We start from the raw sequence: 16,373 nt of genomic DNA on the forward strand, positions 1-16,373 counted from the left end.
TCATGACATACTGAACAGTTTGGCTTTGCTAGTTTGCATACAGTTACCGGACAGCTGAAACTAGAAACTCAACTGTGAGGATTTCTTTTAGAAAAAGGAACTACTTTTTTTTCTTAGGAGAAGGTATGCTTTCAGTAATATAATGATCAGTTAGGTGCAGAAAATACAGTGGAAAAAAATCTTAATATTTCCCTGAAAATAATGAAAACCTTAATAACTTGATGTTTGTTATTTATTCAGCCATACAGAAGTCAGTACCTATTAAAATTTATTCTCTGTAATAAAGATATTTTTTGGAGAGTATTTATGGTCTTGATTAAAAAGTATCCTAGCTAAATTGTGTCTCAATGTAGTGCTGTTCATCAGTACAATCTGAAACTGGCAGATGCCTCAACTAAAAAAAAAAACCCAAACCTAAACTACTTTTGCAGTCAAATTGTACACACAGAAAAAAAAACCCAAACAAACAAACAAAAAACCCCACAAAAACCCAAAGTACAAGAAAGAAGCAATAAGTTGCAGTACCATGTTAGTTACCATATCCTGGGAAGAACAACTTTTTCTACCTGGAAAATAATTCTTCTAAGCATTCAGACTTGGAGATTTATGAAAGCAAATAGTGTTATTTTTTAGCTAAATGAGATCTAAAAATGAATATTGTCTAGTGTGCAATGGCAGGCATTTTCCTTTTGATTACCTTCATAAAGCTATGCAGCAAAAAACCTATTATGTCTAATTAGGTGCTGAGATCTGTATAGTTTCAATTATTTATACTTGGAGATCGGAATGGGATTTTTAAATTGCTTTTCTGTGATGTTACAAAATAATCGAACACTGCATATCATATTTCTAACTCTAGCTTTTCGTATCAGCTTGATAGACCTGATTTCAAACAGTGGAATTTTAAAAAGTGACAGTTTTTATAAAATAACAGGAAATATATACTGCCACTTTTGGATACAAAATGGCAAAGAAAAAATTATCTATGGTGTTAGCTTTACTGTAGTCTCTGCATTTTGATATTTGTAGAAGCACAAATAAGGGGAAGATAAAAAGAAAGATAAACTTGTATCCAATAATTAATTTTTTAAATAGGTTATTTACCTTTTAAGAAGAGGGCAGACATATACTGTATCATGACATTGAAGGTGAGGAGACAAACAAATCAGTGACTTGTTATCCAAGTATTAAACTTGATTAAGGAACACCCAGACTTTACTCCACCAGTTTAAGCTCTGATTTTATTTAGTTTGAAGGTAGCTGTAAATTTCTAACAATTTCCTTTCTCACCAACATCCACAAAAGCAATTCTGTATTAATTGTAACTAATATTGCTGCTTTTCCTTACTCTGTTATCACCCTCTGTTTTTCTGCCATGCTACTGGTGTCAACATAAAGAAAAGTAATGATGCTAAAGTCCAATTTGTTTTAAATTATGATTCAATTAATTGAACCTGGTATTTAACGTTCACAACCATAATCTTAACTGTGTGTGAAATACAAGTATAGTTCTTTGGATGCTGCATGTAGGACTGCCATAGGCCAAGCTGGGAATTTAGTGTGTGATAAACTGGAGAATTACACCTGACCTACCTTCTTTAGTGAATATTCAGTGGCACATTGTTGAAAATACCTCTTCCTATGTTTATTCACAAGCAGGAATCAAGGCTGATTAAAAGAATTATAAAAATACCCTTGCCCTCTTGGGCCAGAAGATATTATACTGACATGTTAATATAATGCAAATTTACAGAAGTAAAGATCTGCCTGCCGCCTCTTTATTTACATTCGGTTTTGTAGATAAGACACCAGATTCTCAACTCTGCCACGCTATTATCCTGAGAACCTGACTTAGAAATTATTATAAGTGTTGCCATTATGACTTGTAGCTCTTTAGTGAATTGGGTCATGGTCTACTACTTAGTAAGAGTACAAGGTACAATGACAAGGTACTTAATAATTCAGAAAAACATATCCCTATAATGCTCCCGATGATTAAGAGAAAAATCCAGAGCAAAAATCTAATATACATGCAAATTAACATTGCAGAGAAAATACTTTAAAAGTCTCAGATCTTCTGTCAACAAAGAGTGAAAGCTAGAATGACATATTTCCCCCGAGATTTCAACATTAAAAAGTAACAATAATTTAACTACATGGAGTAGCTAAGCCTGTTGCAGAACTATTCCGCTCTCCTTAATGCTTAAGTGGTTATAAGGTTGGGGGGGGGTTGGTTGGCAGTTTTGGTTTTGTTTATTTTGGGGTTTTTTTAGGTTTCTGGTTGGTTGTTTCGTTGGTTTGTTTTGTGTTTGGTTTTCGTTTTTTTTTTTAAGTCTGTGCCTGCACACAGGTATCACCACCTAGAGAGGGAGAGCACAGATCTCTGCCACAGCGCTGCCTTGTGAGACACTGTTGTACCCAGAAAGATTTACCATTGCAGAAAAGCAAGACATTTCCAACAAGTTATTGACTCCAAGAAACTTTCTGAGACACATGATGTGAGTCTTTCTCTTTGAGCTGTTCTGTTTTCCATTTCAGTCACACTGTTATATGAATGCTAGTGAATAATCTTTTGTACAAGAATGTAAATGAAGAAGGGATAGATTAAAGGTGGAAAGTGTTTCTTCATGTTACACAAATAGAGCAGTAGTGAACATTTTGCTTTGTACTCATAAAGCACATGGATAATACATGAATGTGTTCTTCATGTCTGAAAGTACTGTTTATGACAATATGTCAAGGTCCAAAAGCATAGCAGATTTCCTTCATGAGTAGTATATACCACAGATTTGACATGTATAGAATGCATTAAACTCACATCTATGTTGATTTAAGCTTGATTTGAACAGACATCATGGTCATTTGCTCAGAGCATCTAAATAAGCAAAATTGAGCTGCATACATCTGGAAATATGGTATGTCATTTCCTAATGCAGTAGAATTTGGTGGGTGCTATTCATGTGTGGTTCTATGAAGGGCTGTATTATTTTCAGGCTGATTGTTTTAGAACAAACAACGTGCAATGAGCAAATCACAGATATCATTATGTTCTAACAAACTAATATCTGGAAAAATCTCCTTTACCCCGTGTTGTAGCTTTTCACACTGTAGCAAACATTCTGCAATAAATATGACTATGTGTTTCAAGAAATCTTTTCTTTATAAATAGTTGGTGTGCTTATGCACTTTTGGGAAAATGAATTAAATAATTACATGTTTATCATACCAACAGGGTATAAGCTACTATACAGGCAGTTTGTTGGTTTCAATGCTAACTTAATTATCATTTTACTGACATTTCTTTCTTCCAGTCTTTCATCTCAGCCTCCTGTCCATAAGGACCCTGAAGTTCGTATCTGCTCTCATATCCATAATAGAATCTCAGGTTCTCATGCATCTGTTTATTCTCCTTTGTACTTTGTTCTCGCCTCATAGTGGTTTCCTCTGCATACACACAATATACATAAAATTTGGAATTATTTTGCTATAACTAAAAAAACCCAAAAAACCCACAACCAAAACACCCCACAACAAAACACTTCCCTACTTATTTTTATTTGTCTCTTAATTGAAGACATGAATTTTCCATTTTTACCTCCTCTGTAGCCCAGAAATGGTGGTAAATAAAAAGAAGGTGCTATCCTGCAATCTAGCAAAGAAAGAAGAAAAAGGATCCCCTTTATTCTCTACGTTTCTAGTTTATTTTACAGTTACCATGGATGTAACAGTTAAGGCTGTATCAAGATTTTATTTATATTCCTATTCTACTTTAATAGTTTCTGTTTTGCCTTGAATGCTGTTTTGATAGATTGCAATTCCATAGACCAACATGTATTTATTGGGGCTTGAGCACTATCTAAAATAACATCATTGGCTAACTGCCACAGCAAAGATTTTTAAAACAGAAGATGAAAGTTAAACTCTCAGTGACTTGAAAGTTTATCCTTCATTCTAGATCTAAGGAGTGGTACCATTCATCATTAGATTTTCAGTGTTGAACAAGCAGTAACCTATGTTTCACAATGTTTTATGAAAAAGGGAAAATTCAGACACCTATACAATAATGGGGTTTGCTACATTGCAGTGTATCTGATCTACTCTGCTCATGAATCCTCTAACCTGTGTTCTCCTAGTCAAAGTGTTTAAAAATGTGTTAGTAACACCCATTCTTTAAAGGTTTGTTTCCAAACAAAGTTTATTTGGCATAAAATGAAGCAAGGTGATCACTCTCCATATTTACCTCGTAAAATGCATCTTTAATTTGCATGATTTTTATTGTAATGACCTGTTAACCATAAATTTGTGATATCAACCTATTTGATACCTTTGGTTTCTCCTTCACTTGTTTCAGTGTGATCAGATATTGTTTTCCTATTATGGATCTGTTAAGGTCTCTTGTATCTGAAACCTTGTCTGGTATTCACACTGAATATATATTTTTAAAATCTGCTGAAATTTTATACATTTATTGCTTAAAATAGGACTTTTTTCTTTATTTCATCAAGTGAAAACAAAGGAATTAAAAAAATTTGCTTCATGACAACATTTTATTTGACAATATTTTATTCTTATTATGAAAAATAAATTGATTTTATCTATCTATCTATCTATCTATCTATCTATCTATCTATCTATCTATCTATTTATTCCAAATTTATGAATGAATAATTCTGCCAGGAAGTACTGAACTGGTGTTTCCTTTAGTACTATCTACTATGTTACAGCTAACCTTTAGATACTACATACTTCAATACATTGTTTTATTTACATATAAGTTTTCCTACAAATTTACTGTGGTTTTGGATTCAGTTTTGTGTCTTAAACAGTTTTTTCAAGAATACTTATTTTCGACATCTCTCAAATCATACATATACACATGTATAAATACTCAGTACCTCATCACTGGATTTCTTTTTAGAAGTTCTAGTGCAACTCATTAGTGGAAGCTAAATCATCTTGGCTTTACTAGAGTTACAATTAGCTTTTTTATTATTTTTTTCCATAGAGAATTCTATGTTAATTCAGTTGTGAAATTAACAAATCCAAAATGGAATCTACTTAATCTACCTACACTGAAACATATTTTTATTTATACTTAATTGTAATTTTGCAAATTTTCTTATAGTTTGCTAGCACATAAAACAACATAAAAATATGCCTATAAAGGAGAATTTTTTTTAAAGAACTCTCCTTTTTTGCATGGGCCAACATTTATTTTCTGTATAACTGATTAAAGCTACTAGTTTTAATATGATATATGGATCCTTGTTTATGCTTGTCCTTTAATTTTTGACCTCTTACCCTAGCATATATTAGGTTAAAATGACATCCATCTCTGAGTCACTTATTTTGCCTCTTTTGCCATAAAGGGAATTTACTCAGATGCAGATACATACATTTAGTTAAAATAATATCACCCATGTTGTTTTTTAAGATTGAGGATGTATATAACGGCTAGATTATTTCCCATTTTGGAGGGGAATTTTTTTTTTATTTTCAGAAGTGACATTGAGATTTAAAAAAAAATAAATACATTAAAAGTTAAAGGATTATATTAAATCATGGAAAACATCCCAGTTCTAGACTAAACTTCCTTAACAATTCACTCCTTTTTATTATTTGTTGCATTCTTGTCATTTTATGAAATGAGTGAACTGTGATTGCTAGCAATAATATTATCTAATATTCACTCAAAAAGCAGTGAACAAACAGCAACATATTCACTCTAACCTAATGAGGAGTTCATGAACATGTTGTAAATTGCAAAATGATCTTTCAGTTGGACAGTAGCAGCATAATTACCCTTACATGGCAAACATGACAGACTATTACTGAAATGACTGTAAGAACGAACTGTCCAGCAGATCAAGATGTTTTTTGTTAATTGCACAAGAAGTACCTTCCTTTTATATATTAATACAGTGATATAAATAAAATAGAACATAAAAAATATACTTAGCTTTTAATGTTGTTTTTTTTCCCAGTAGTAAAAACCATGACAATAGATTTACAATCAACTTCCAATATGGACAAAACCGATGTAGGCTTTTTTTATTCTCAATAATCTTTATTGTCCCTTGAGAGGCAGAAACTGCTTCCAAGGCAGGCACAAATTGTTTAATCCAAAACACACTTTTTATTTTTTGCTTTTTTTTTAATGGAAACATGAATATGCCACCTCAGTTGTTACATATTCCTACTTCAAAGGATGAATCCTACCCTGAATTCCTAGTTCTCTAAAACTGTAGACAGAGTTTGTAAATAAGCCTTAAGCCATCACAGAAGTTAAAAATATTTGTTAAGGAGTAATTTTTTTAATTTAGTTTTTTGAAAATCTAAAAATTATTTTGAAAGCTTCTTATTAATTTTAAATCATTGAAACAGACAAAAATGAAACACTTTTAAAAGTAGTTAAAGTATTTTTTACGTTATCATTTAATTTTTTAAAAAAGTTATAGGATTAGATTGATTAATGTCTTCATATTTATACATGTATTTTCCTTCTGAGATTTGCCATTTAGTAAGAACAAAATCAAAGCCAAGATGAATTAATTATGCAGGAGATAAACTTTTGTGACATTTTGCATCAACGAAAACATAAAGTTAAATTTACATTAATTTGCACTTCAGTCCTGATTTTCTTTATTAATAGTCAGAATCTTATTTTGTTGACCCATCAGTAAGTAACGGTCATGACAAATCGGCAATAAGGATTATGCATTTATCCTGGTGAATGAGTTCTTTAAGCACTTTCTGATAAAGAAAATATTACACTATGTTCCCATGACATGTTGATTTAACACACTTTATCTCTGACAGTTATGGACAGTGATTAAAATAAAGACAGAAAAAGTGAGAATATTCTTAATGGTTAATAAGGACTCAAATTAGTATATAATAAACGCTGTCTTAATGAATATGAAAGATTCAGTAGAATGATCTACTACTAAGTAATTGATTTTTTTGTATTAACAGTAGATTTCCATCTTAAGAACTTTAAATGGCATAAATAATCAAAAGATCTGAAGATTTTTCACTCTTATTTCATTAACGGTGATTTCATGACTCAACTCTGCCATTTCCAAGTCTGCACATGAATTTCTATGGAATATAGGAAATTGCTAGAAATAATAATCTGAGTGAAATTATGATAATTAGGCCTAGCATTTCTAGAACTTTTTCAGAATGAACAGAAAAATATTTTCTTTAAAGTTCAAGAAATCTTAAAAATTGGTCTTTGAATAGGCAGAATTTAATTATCATTATTAGATAATTCATGGTGATTGAGACAAAGGAAAATAAGCTTCCTTTCCCCCCCAAAAAAAACCAACCAAAAATATCTTGCTGGTTAAGCAATTAACTTTATTAAATTTTATGTAACATTTATTATTCTTAAAACTCATAAGACATTTAACTGCATTTATATTATCTGTAAATTTTAATATTTATAGTCCTTTTAAAGAATCACAATAGTTCTGTAAATCTATAGGTCCATGCCTGTATTGCAAATTTCCACTTTGATTCATGTCAGTGTTTTCGATTGTCATTTTTGTCAGTAGCATTTAATGCAAATTTACATCCATAAAAAGTTAATTGCACCTCATAATTTAGGAAATATTACTTTATTCAGTATCTTGTATTTAAAGTGCAGAGGAAAATATTTAGATGAATTGACTTTAAGCTTTTGTATTACTTCAAAAAACGGGTCCTCTATGCAAAGTAAAATTACTAAGAGATATGAAGTATTCAATAAACATTCAAACTTCCCTATTGTTATCAGTTTCAGGAATGTGATGACTTAAGTACACAGCTGCATTTGGAATTCAGCTATCAGTTAAAATTCTTCATGCTTGGACTTTGCATACATTATAACTGCTGACAATGCAAGGAAAGGACACACAGCTTTTCTACAAGGCACACAAATCTGGAAATAAATAAATGCTTCTAGTTTAGGTAAATTGGTGTAACTTACTTTCTGGTGAAGTTGAAGGTAGTTTATAATTTACAAGCTGAAAAATGCAACTGGTTCTATATTATGGACCAAAGCACTGATAGTGTTACGAATCACAACATCCACAGGAAAAAAAAAAAACAAAACTGCAATAAGATTAGACTAAGCAGATATGTGTGTGTATATATATACATACACACAGGAAAATTATGATATAGATGATACATATGGACATATATATACATGTATCATATATATTTGAATTGATATGCATATATATGCATTTATGTACCATTATGTTTTATGGATCAAAAAGAGGGAAATCATGTCTTTGATTTGGGCCAAAGTCAATAGAAAGTCCTATCTTATTTTGGATTTGTTAGCTCTGATTTTAACTGTTCCCTTTATTATGTAATTTACCAGCTTTTTGACTGATACTTCAGTTTCTCCACAATCCTTTCCTTCATTAACAGTTCTCATTACTACTTCAAAGTTACAGAGTTGTCACTATTTTTTCCCACCTAATATTTTCTTTTTCTTCCCTCTGCCTCATGTGTTGGATTCTAGAGCAGTAAACATGGAAGTGGGAAATCAAGCTGGGTTTAAGAACCTGGCTGGCATCCTCTCTCAGTGAAATATAGAAACAGAAGTTTGTGCAAACACATTTGACATTTTTGACATCAGTATCAAAGATGTTCTGGGATATTTTATCCTACAACTCCCTAACTTCCTGTATTTTCTTTCTACTTCTGATTCTTGAACTTATTCTATTACATATTAATTTCTGCACATACCAACTTCATGATGATCATATTATAGGCAGGTATCCACTCTTAGGTCCTTAAGAATACATTTACATTACATATTTAGCTGGTTCAGAACAATGGTTCAGAGCCATAACTCTGGGACCATTCACTCTGGGTAGAGTGAATTCTATCTACCTTAGGCCTATATGCTATATAAATAACTCTGAGGCTTTCCCATAAGCAACAAATATTTTTATAGCATTTATAGTGTTTTCACTCAGACAATTCCAGCCGGCAAAATTCTCTCTTCCAAGAGAGGAAGAGGAAAAATATGTAACCTCCCTCAACTCTAAGCTGAACAGGAGTTTGTTAGATAATACCATGCCTGTTACCCTTCTTAGCAAACTGATAATCTTGCAAATACCAAATACATGTTTGACTATGGACAGTGATATCAGTATATTTACAAAGACAAAATCCAAAACCCAAGTCTAGGTTTAGCAAATAGTGTAAATCTCACCTAGAATAAGAGCTTAGACACTCTTCACATAGTTCATCGAAAGGGCAAGACAATTTAGGACACCAACCTGAAAAGAGTGCCCTCCTCCCTTAACTATAATGGAAACCTCATTTTCTCACTTTGGAAAGACAAGCTGAGTATCACTTTTTTGTTTGGTTCCTTCCTTTATTTTTTTTTTTTAAACAATGGTTCTGCTGGATTTTACATTTAAAGTTTAAATTTAGTCTGTCATTCATTATCTATTTTCTCTCTTCCTCCTCCTCCTCCTCTATGTAGCCTATCATGTCCTTTTATGAAGCAATTCTGTACCCACTTTTTCCATTTATTTGCTGAATTTATAATCCACAACCTGGTTTACGTTTTTTTTCTTCTTTGTTCTTTCAGTCTCTTTCTGCCTTCTCTCTGTGGTTCTTGATATGGTCTTTCTTTTTCTCTGGTTTCACCTTCCCCACATTTCATTGGTGCTTTCCACTGCCTTTCTGGCTTCTTATTACTCTTTCATATTCCATACTGTTTTATGGCCTACTTGACAGGGATATTAGAATCACCGTTGGCTGAAAGAATAGTTTTGGATCCCATAGTCTACCCTTTATTTTTTGTGCTTTAGCACCACTAATTCCAGACACTACCACTACCATAGCTTCCACTCATTTTCCATTGACAGCACTGAAACTGCCTAACATATGACTTCCTACACTTCACTACAAGACCGGTCAGTTTTCATTTTCTCATTTCTCATTTCTACATATATCAACTTCTACACGCATACTTCTACTGAAGATTATACGAAGAAAGAATAAAGTGTACTACCTGATTGTGACTTTAGTTACAAAGGAGGTACATCTGATTTTTTTTTGCTGATGTCAAAAAAAAGACATCGGTCTAAAGGATGGGTGCCTATTTCTAATCTTGTGTACAAAATGCAATTCAAACAACTTTAGCGTTATCACTACATGGATATAAAATAACATATATTTTAGAAAACAAATAAAAGATTTCTTACTGCAGATTAATTTCTCATTACAAAGGGCATTTACTGAAACAATAACTTATTATAATTACTAAACGATAGTAACTAAAATAATACTAAAATAATTTAAAAATATTTTAATGGGAAAAATATTCAAACAAAAAAAAAGCAATTTAATTCTAATGAGCTAATGAGCTTCTCAGAAAATAATACATCACGACTCTTACACAATTCCAAATAAAGAAAAAGAGCACATCTCTACTGCTTCCCAAACAACTTCATTTAATCATTTTCACCATCACCAATAAAATCGCAGTTTATACTTCTTACCTCATTTTACATGTTGTTTACAAAAAAATTATATATTTTTATATATATATATATCTCCTCAATATAAAAATTCAAAAGTGAGCCCACACAACCCGAAAAAACCTCAAGTGGTCAAACGCCTCATGTGTTCCCTTTTTTCTCCTGTAGAAAATACACCAGTTTTTCTCCAGTCATAGCCTCAACATTCCTGAACATCTTCATTTAAATTAAATGATTTAAATTCATTTAAACTATAAAGGTATTTTTTAAATCTATTGAACAAAAGCATCTGTAGAATTATCAGTCCAAAATTATATATATTTTTGAACTAATCACAAAGGGTTTTCAATCATGGCTCCATTTCTCTTGTCACTGGGAAAAGTTTTTTCTCTATCAAGCATTCCCTAATATGTTTTATTAATACTATGCTGTGTTATAGCTGAAGTTGTTGCATTTTTACCACCTTTGGGAACAGTATTGAAACTAATAACAGCTTCTGTAAAATTCTGGAACACTGGTTAAAAAAAAAAAATTACATGTATTTCTGCAGTATTATAATTAAATTTAAAATTAGGGAACAATTCCAAATCACAGAGCTATTTAGTGTCATGATGCCATTTGACAGTTTCCGATCACTATTTGTTATTGTAAGACATGTTTAATAGCAAAAATGCATTCTGCCAGCCACTGTACAAATGCAAATTATGATATGTGTAAAATGGCAGGGGGGGAAAAAAACAACTTCATTCTGTGAGACATTGATATAGTACACTAGGTTGTTACTGGTTGTAACTCAGGGGAATGGACACGATAACCTAGCATGTCTTTTCCATTTCTATTTTTCATGACGTCGTAATGATTCTATCACACCAGGTGACTTTAGCAGAACAGATAATGAACAGTTCAGTTTTCTATACCTTATACAAGTTATAGTCTGATGAGTATGTCCCATAGATTCTACATTCCTTTCTTTAAGTAAGAAAATCTTGTCACTCTACAGTTAAGAATAAAAAAGGGTATTTTTTGAAACATCACAAAATTATTTATGTAATTGAATAAATTGGAGCTTTTTTTCTACTCTAGATACATAGTAGAAAGGCTACTTTTTTCTTTTTTTTTTTTTTTCCCCTGAGGAAACAACATAACTACCTTTTGCTTAATTTAGAAAATAATTTTAAAAAACCATGAAATGTATATTTCTTTGAGCAGAGAACAGGGATGCAATGTGACTTGATTAATGCTCACAGTGATATGGATAATACTATTAACAAAACAAAACAAAAAAAACCAAAAACCAACTTATCTGAAAACAGCCTATGGGAAAATACGCCCTCAGTCATGATTAAACTATTGCTAAAAATACTTTGTAAAGTCCATCAGCCTATCACTGACACTGTGATTATACCCTTTATTTCCTATCATACCGGATAAATGAAAACACATAATAACTTGATTAAAAATAAATAATACCTGATTGCTTGATAAATAAAGATGTCATTTTTCAAAATCAGTGCATACAAACCTGAATTTTGTCTCTAACTTGTGTAAGTTTCAGGGTTTCTTTCCCTGTTCCTCTGCCTTTTCTGTATGGTGTTGTTTGTGGTGTTTTTTTTTTCTTTTTCCCAGTATTACTTTGGTAAGTAATAAAAACCTTCTATATATTCTTAGTGATCTAACAAGAACAATGCAGTCAGTTATTGCTACTGTTTAAAGTGCTATGATAGCTTGAAAACACTGAGTTTTCCATTAAAAATTACATATCTGAAAAATGTGGTGTCTTTTTAAAACATTTTTTTTTACTTACCTAAGCCATGCCTATGTGTTGACATTGGGGGTAACACAGTCCAAGCTTTGGTCTTTGGATTGTAACATTCAACAGTGTTTAATGTCTTTAAGCCATCCCGGCCTCCAATGACAAACAGCTTGTCATCGATGACAGCAACACCAAACTGAAGTCTCCTGCCATTCATCACTCCAGCCTGGATCCATATATTTGTTCTGAGATCATACTTTTCAATAGTTGTAGCACCTGATGAGACATAATAATAGGATAATGTATAAAAAATGTATACAGAATTGGCATTGGCTCCCTTTTTTTTCTTTTTTTTTTTTTTCCTGAAAGTATCAAAACTTTAATATTATTTTCTGATTACTTCCAACATCTTGACAAACCCTTTCTGTTTCTTTAGATAAAGTAGTCCCTGGAATATGTGTGTGTACATATACATGTATATATATTACCTTTCCCCGCCCCTAATAAAAGTGAAAAAAACCCCAAACTTAAATGGCTCCTACTAAAAAGTACTGCAAGTCTGAATCACAGTATGCTCTAACTTTATGATCATTTTTTACAGTTCAGTGGCATAACTATCTAAGATAACTTATCTTGTTACACTTGATTCCAGTCTTCCATAAAGTGTAAAAAAAGCCTGTGAAATTACATCATATTTTCATCAAAGATTAGAACTTGTATTTTAATTTGGGTTCATATTTTCTTTCTTATTTTAGGTACCCATGTGTAGTTTTTTTCAGACATATCTCTGATGGAAGTACAGAATGCTGTACTTAAAATCTCAAACAAAATATTTAAAGCATGTTTCCATATACAGTCAAAACCATTTCTTTCTGAACTTAGTAATTTGATTTATTTTCAGAGATGAACTCAAAAGCTATGAAGAGCATTATGTATAAAATAACTTACCAGTTAATGATGAAAAAGTCATTAAGAAGCTTCTGCTGTTAGAATTAACTTAATTAATTAAAGATAAAATACAAAATGAAGAGTTTATTAACAAAAACAGAGTGTTTGCATGACAAGGGTTTGGTAGCAGGGTGGCTACAGGGATGGCTTCTGTGAGAAGCTGCTAGAAGCTTTCCCTATGTCCAATAGAGCTGCTGGGCAAGGCTGAGACAATCATCAACGGTGGTAGTACCTCTGTGATAACATATTTAAGAAGAGGAAAAAAAAACTGCTGGGAAAACAGCAACTGAGAGAAAGGAGTGAGAATATGTGAGAGAAACAACTCTGTAGACACCACGGTCAGTGAAGAAGGAGGGGCAGGAGGTGCTCCAGGTACCGGAGCAGAGATTTCCCTGCAGCTGTGATGAAGACCATGGTGAGGCAGGCTGTCCCCCTGCAGCCCTTGGAGGTTAACAGTGAAGAGGATAGCAACCTGCAGCCTGTGGAAGACCCCACAATGGACCATGGGGATACACCCGAAGGAGGCTGTGATCCCATGGGAAGCCTGCACTGGAGCAGGTTTCTGGCAGGACTTGTGGACCCATGGGGAGAGGAGCCCACACTGGAGCAGGTTTGCTGGTAGGACTTGTGACCCCATGGGGGACCCACTCTGGAGCAGTCTGTTCCTGAAGTCTCCCATAGGAGGGCCCCCACACTGAAGCAGGGGAAGAGTGTGAGTCCTCCCTCTGAGGAGGAAGGAGCGGCAGAGACAACGTGTGATGAACTGATCGCAACCCCCATTCCCCATACACCCGCACCACAGATGAGGAGGAGGTAGAGAATTTGTGAGTGAAATTGAACCTGGGAAAAAGGGAGGGGTGGGGGGAAGATATTTGAAGATTTGATTTTCATATCTCATTATTATACTTTGATTTTATTTTTAATAAATTAAATTAATTTTCCTGAGTTGAATCTGTTTTGTCTGTGATGGTAATTGCTGAGTGATGTCTCCCTGTCCTTATCTCGACCCACAAGCCTTTCTTTACATTTTCTCTCCCCTGTCTAGCTGAGGAGGGGAGGGATAGAGCAGCTTTGGTTGGCACATGGTGTCCAGCCAGGGCCAACACACCACAAAGAGCTATAAAGGAAGCATAACTAACTGAACTAGATTCCGGAAAGTGAGAGAGTAATGCATCCCATTAGCTGTAATATGAGTGTGAGAAAGGTTAATTTAAAGCAAAAGCACAAATATTTAAATGAGTTAAGACAGACACTTGACAATTCTTTTGAAATGTAACCAATGTTTTATTTTTACATACACATAACAGTGCTTCTAAAGTTTAAATATCCCTACAGAAAGAATCAACATAATTATTAAGCTTTACCAACTAACTATTTGGATTATAATAAAAGGTTAGAATTCCATGGGAAATAATTCTTTTTGTGTTCATTCATTCTTTGGAACAGAAAAGCAATGAACCAAGTGGAAACAAACATCATGAAAGCAATACTTTTGTTAATTGAACTAAAAAAGATATAATTTAAATTCAATTTGTATCTAAGTGTAGCAGAGCAGCAATAATATACAATTGAATCAGATGTATTAAATCCCCTGCTAGTTTTATGAAGCCATAAGATATATGAAGAAATTTTTGCATTTGATTGAAAGACATGTTTATTTATCTTTTGTCCCTAATTTAAAATCGAGAACTGTGTAAATGCATTAATCTTTAGGTTAGAAAGAACAAAAATACAGATTAATTGATACAGTTGTTTGGTGGTGCTTCAGGGCATATTATAATGACGCATATTAATAAAGTTACGTTATAATGCTTGAATTTTTTTATATGTAGAATCTATTCATATTAAAAGCTAGAACTGTAACACACAAGTTCTATAATGCTGTCTACTTCCATGGTAAACAGTACAGTTTAAAAGCTTTGTCATTCTGATTTCAGAAAATCTTAGGAAAAAATAGTCTTTGAATTTCCTCAGCTATATATTTTCTAATATTTGTTACGTCTGCGTTTGCCACAATGTTTTATTAAATTACATATTGAACATCTAATCCAGCAGTTCCTGGAGTGTCTGAATTCTGTTTATCCAGGAAAGTGCCTTGATGATGACGACGATGATGACGACGATGACAATAGTAACAATAATAATAATAATAAATAATAATAATAGCACTAATACAACAATAATACAAAGTGGAATAGGTACCGGTCCTATAAAATGGTCTTTAGTACTGGGAACATGAATGCCATACATTCCAGACTGCAATGCAGACAAGAACAGAAGACCCCTCAAGTTAACTATAGTCCTTGGATGAAATCAGCTCATTGATGAAGAAGAGATGATTGAATCAGCTAAAATATTATATAGATACCTTGTCAATGGGCAGAAAAGCATACTTTTACTCTTTTTTTGTCTGAATCCTACTTCATAAACCCATCAGTTCTGTTCCCAGCACTGGAATGCCCATAGACTCTCCATGGATGCAAAGATCGCATGAAGAATGTGGAAGTGATGTCTTTTACATCTATTTGATGACAGTCTTCCTACAGGAAGAGCTCTAGGCCTAGAATTTCTCTTCAGAAATCATTAATCACTATAGGCTTTTTTAGTACATGTCATCACTGCATTCAAGCCAGTTGCATCATTTCATACCAATCTTGCATTCTCTAGACTTTTTTCAAAGCACACTGAGCCAAGTTAAAAATCTTGTTCCTTGACGTAAGTCACTCTCAGCATGGATGATCAGCTTGCAACTTGTAAATGAGTAAAACTTACTAGAACATCTCAACCAAACCACCAGCTGCAGCTGCACGCAACAAAGTCTAACCAGAAAATATCTGTGTAGAAAACATCTACATTCTCTCTCTGTTTCTGCAATAAATAGTGAAGCAACTGTGACCTGTGACCTCTGCTTATAGCCCCAACCACAAAATGCAGCAACATCTCCTATTCTGTTAACACATCAGTCCTGTGATGGAGCAGTCTTAGTGTACAGCTGGATATGGGCCTGTCTAAACAAACAAAAAAGAAAACAAACAAACTAAAAAAATATTTTAAAATGGTGCCTTGTCCTCACCATGAAGAAGGTCAAGCAAATTGGACAGTTTGTCCACAGAGGTTGGATGGTCTTCATCCTTGAATGTTTCCAGGACCGAAATGGATATGGCCTGATCTCATAG

The 16,373-nt window shown here is 33.1% G+C and overlaps 1 protein-coding gene across 1 annotated transcript in view; it reads right to left on the minus strand.

Annotated features, from left to right (window-relative positions):
• KLHL1 (kelch like family member 1) overlaps positions 1-16,373 on the minus strand; it is a 240,794-nt gene that overhangs the window by 35,774 nt on the left and 188,647 nt on the right. Inside the window, exon 7 of the mRNA XM_063335376.1 lies at positions 12,301-12,525. Coding sequence (XP_063191446.1) covers positions 12,301-12,525 — 225 coding nt within the window. The remainder of the gene's footprint in view (positions 1-12,300; positions 12,526-16,373) is intronic.

The sequence above is a fragment of the Chroicocephalus ridibundus genome, chromosome 1 (genome assembly GCF_963924245.1).
Source record: "Chroicocephalus ridibundus chromosome 1, bChrRid1.1, whole genome shotgun sequence".
NCBI classification, from domain to species: Eukaryota; Metazoa; Chordata; class Aves; order Charadriiformes; family Laridae; genus Chroicocephalus; species Chroicocephalus ridibundus.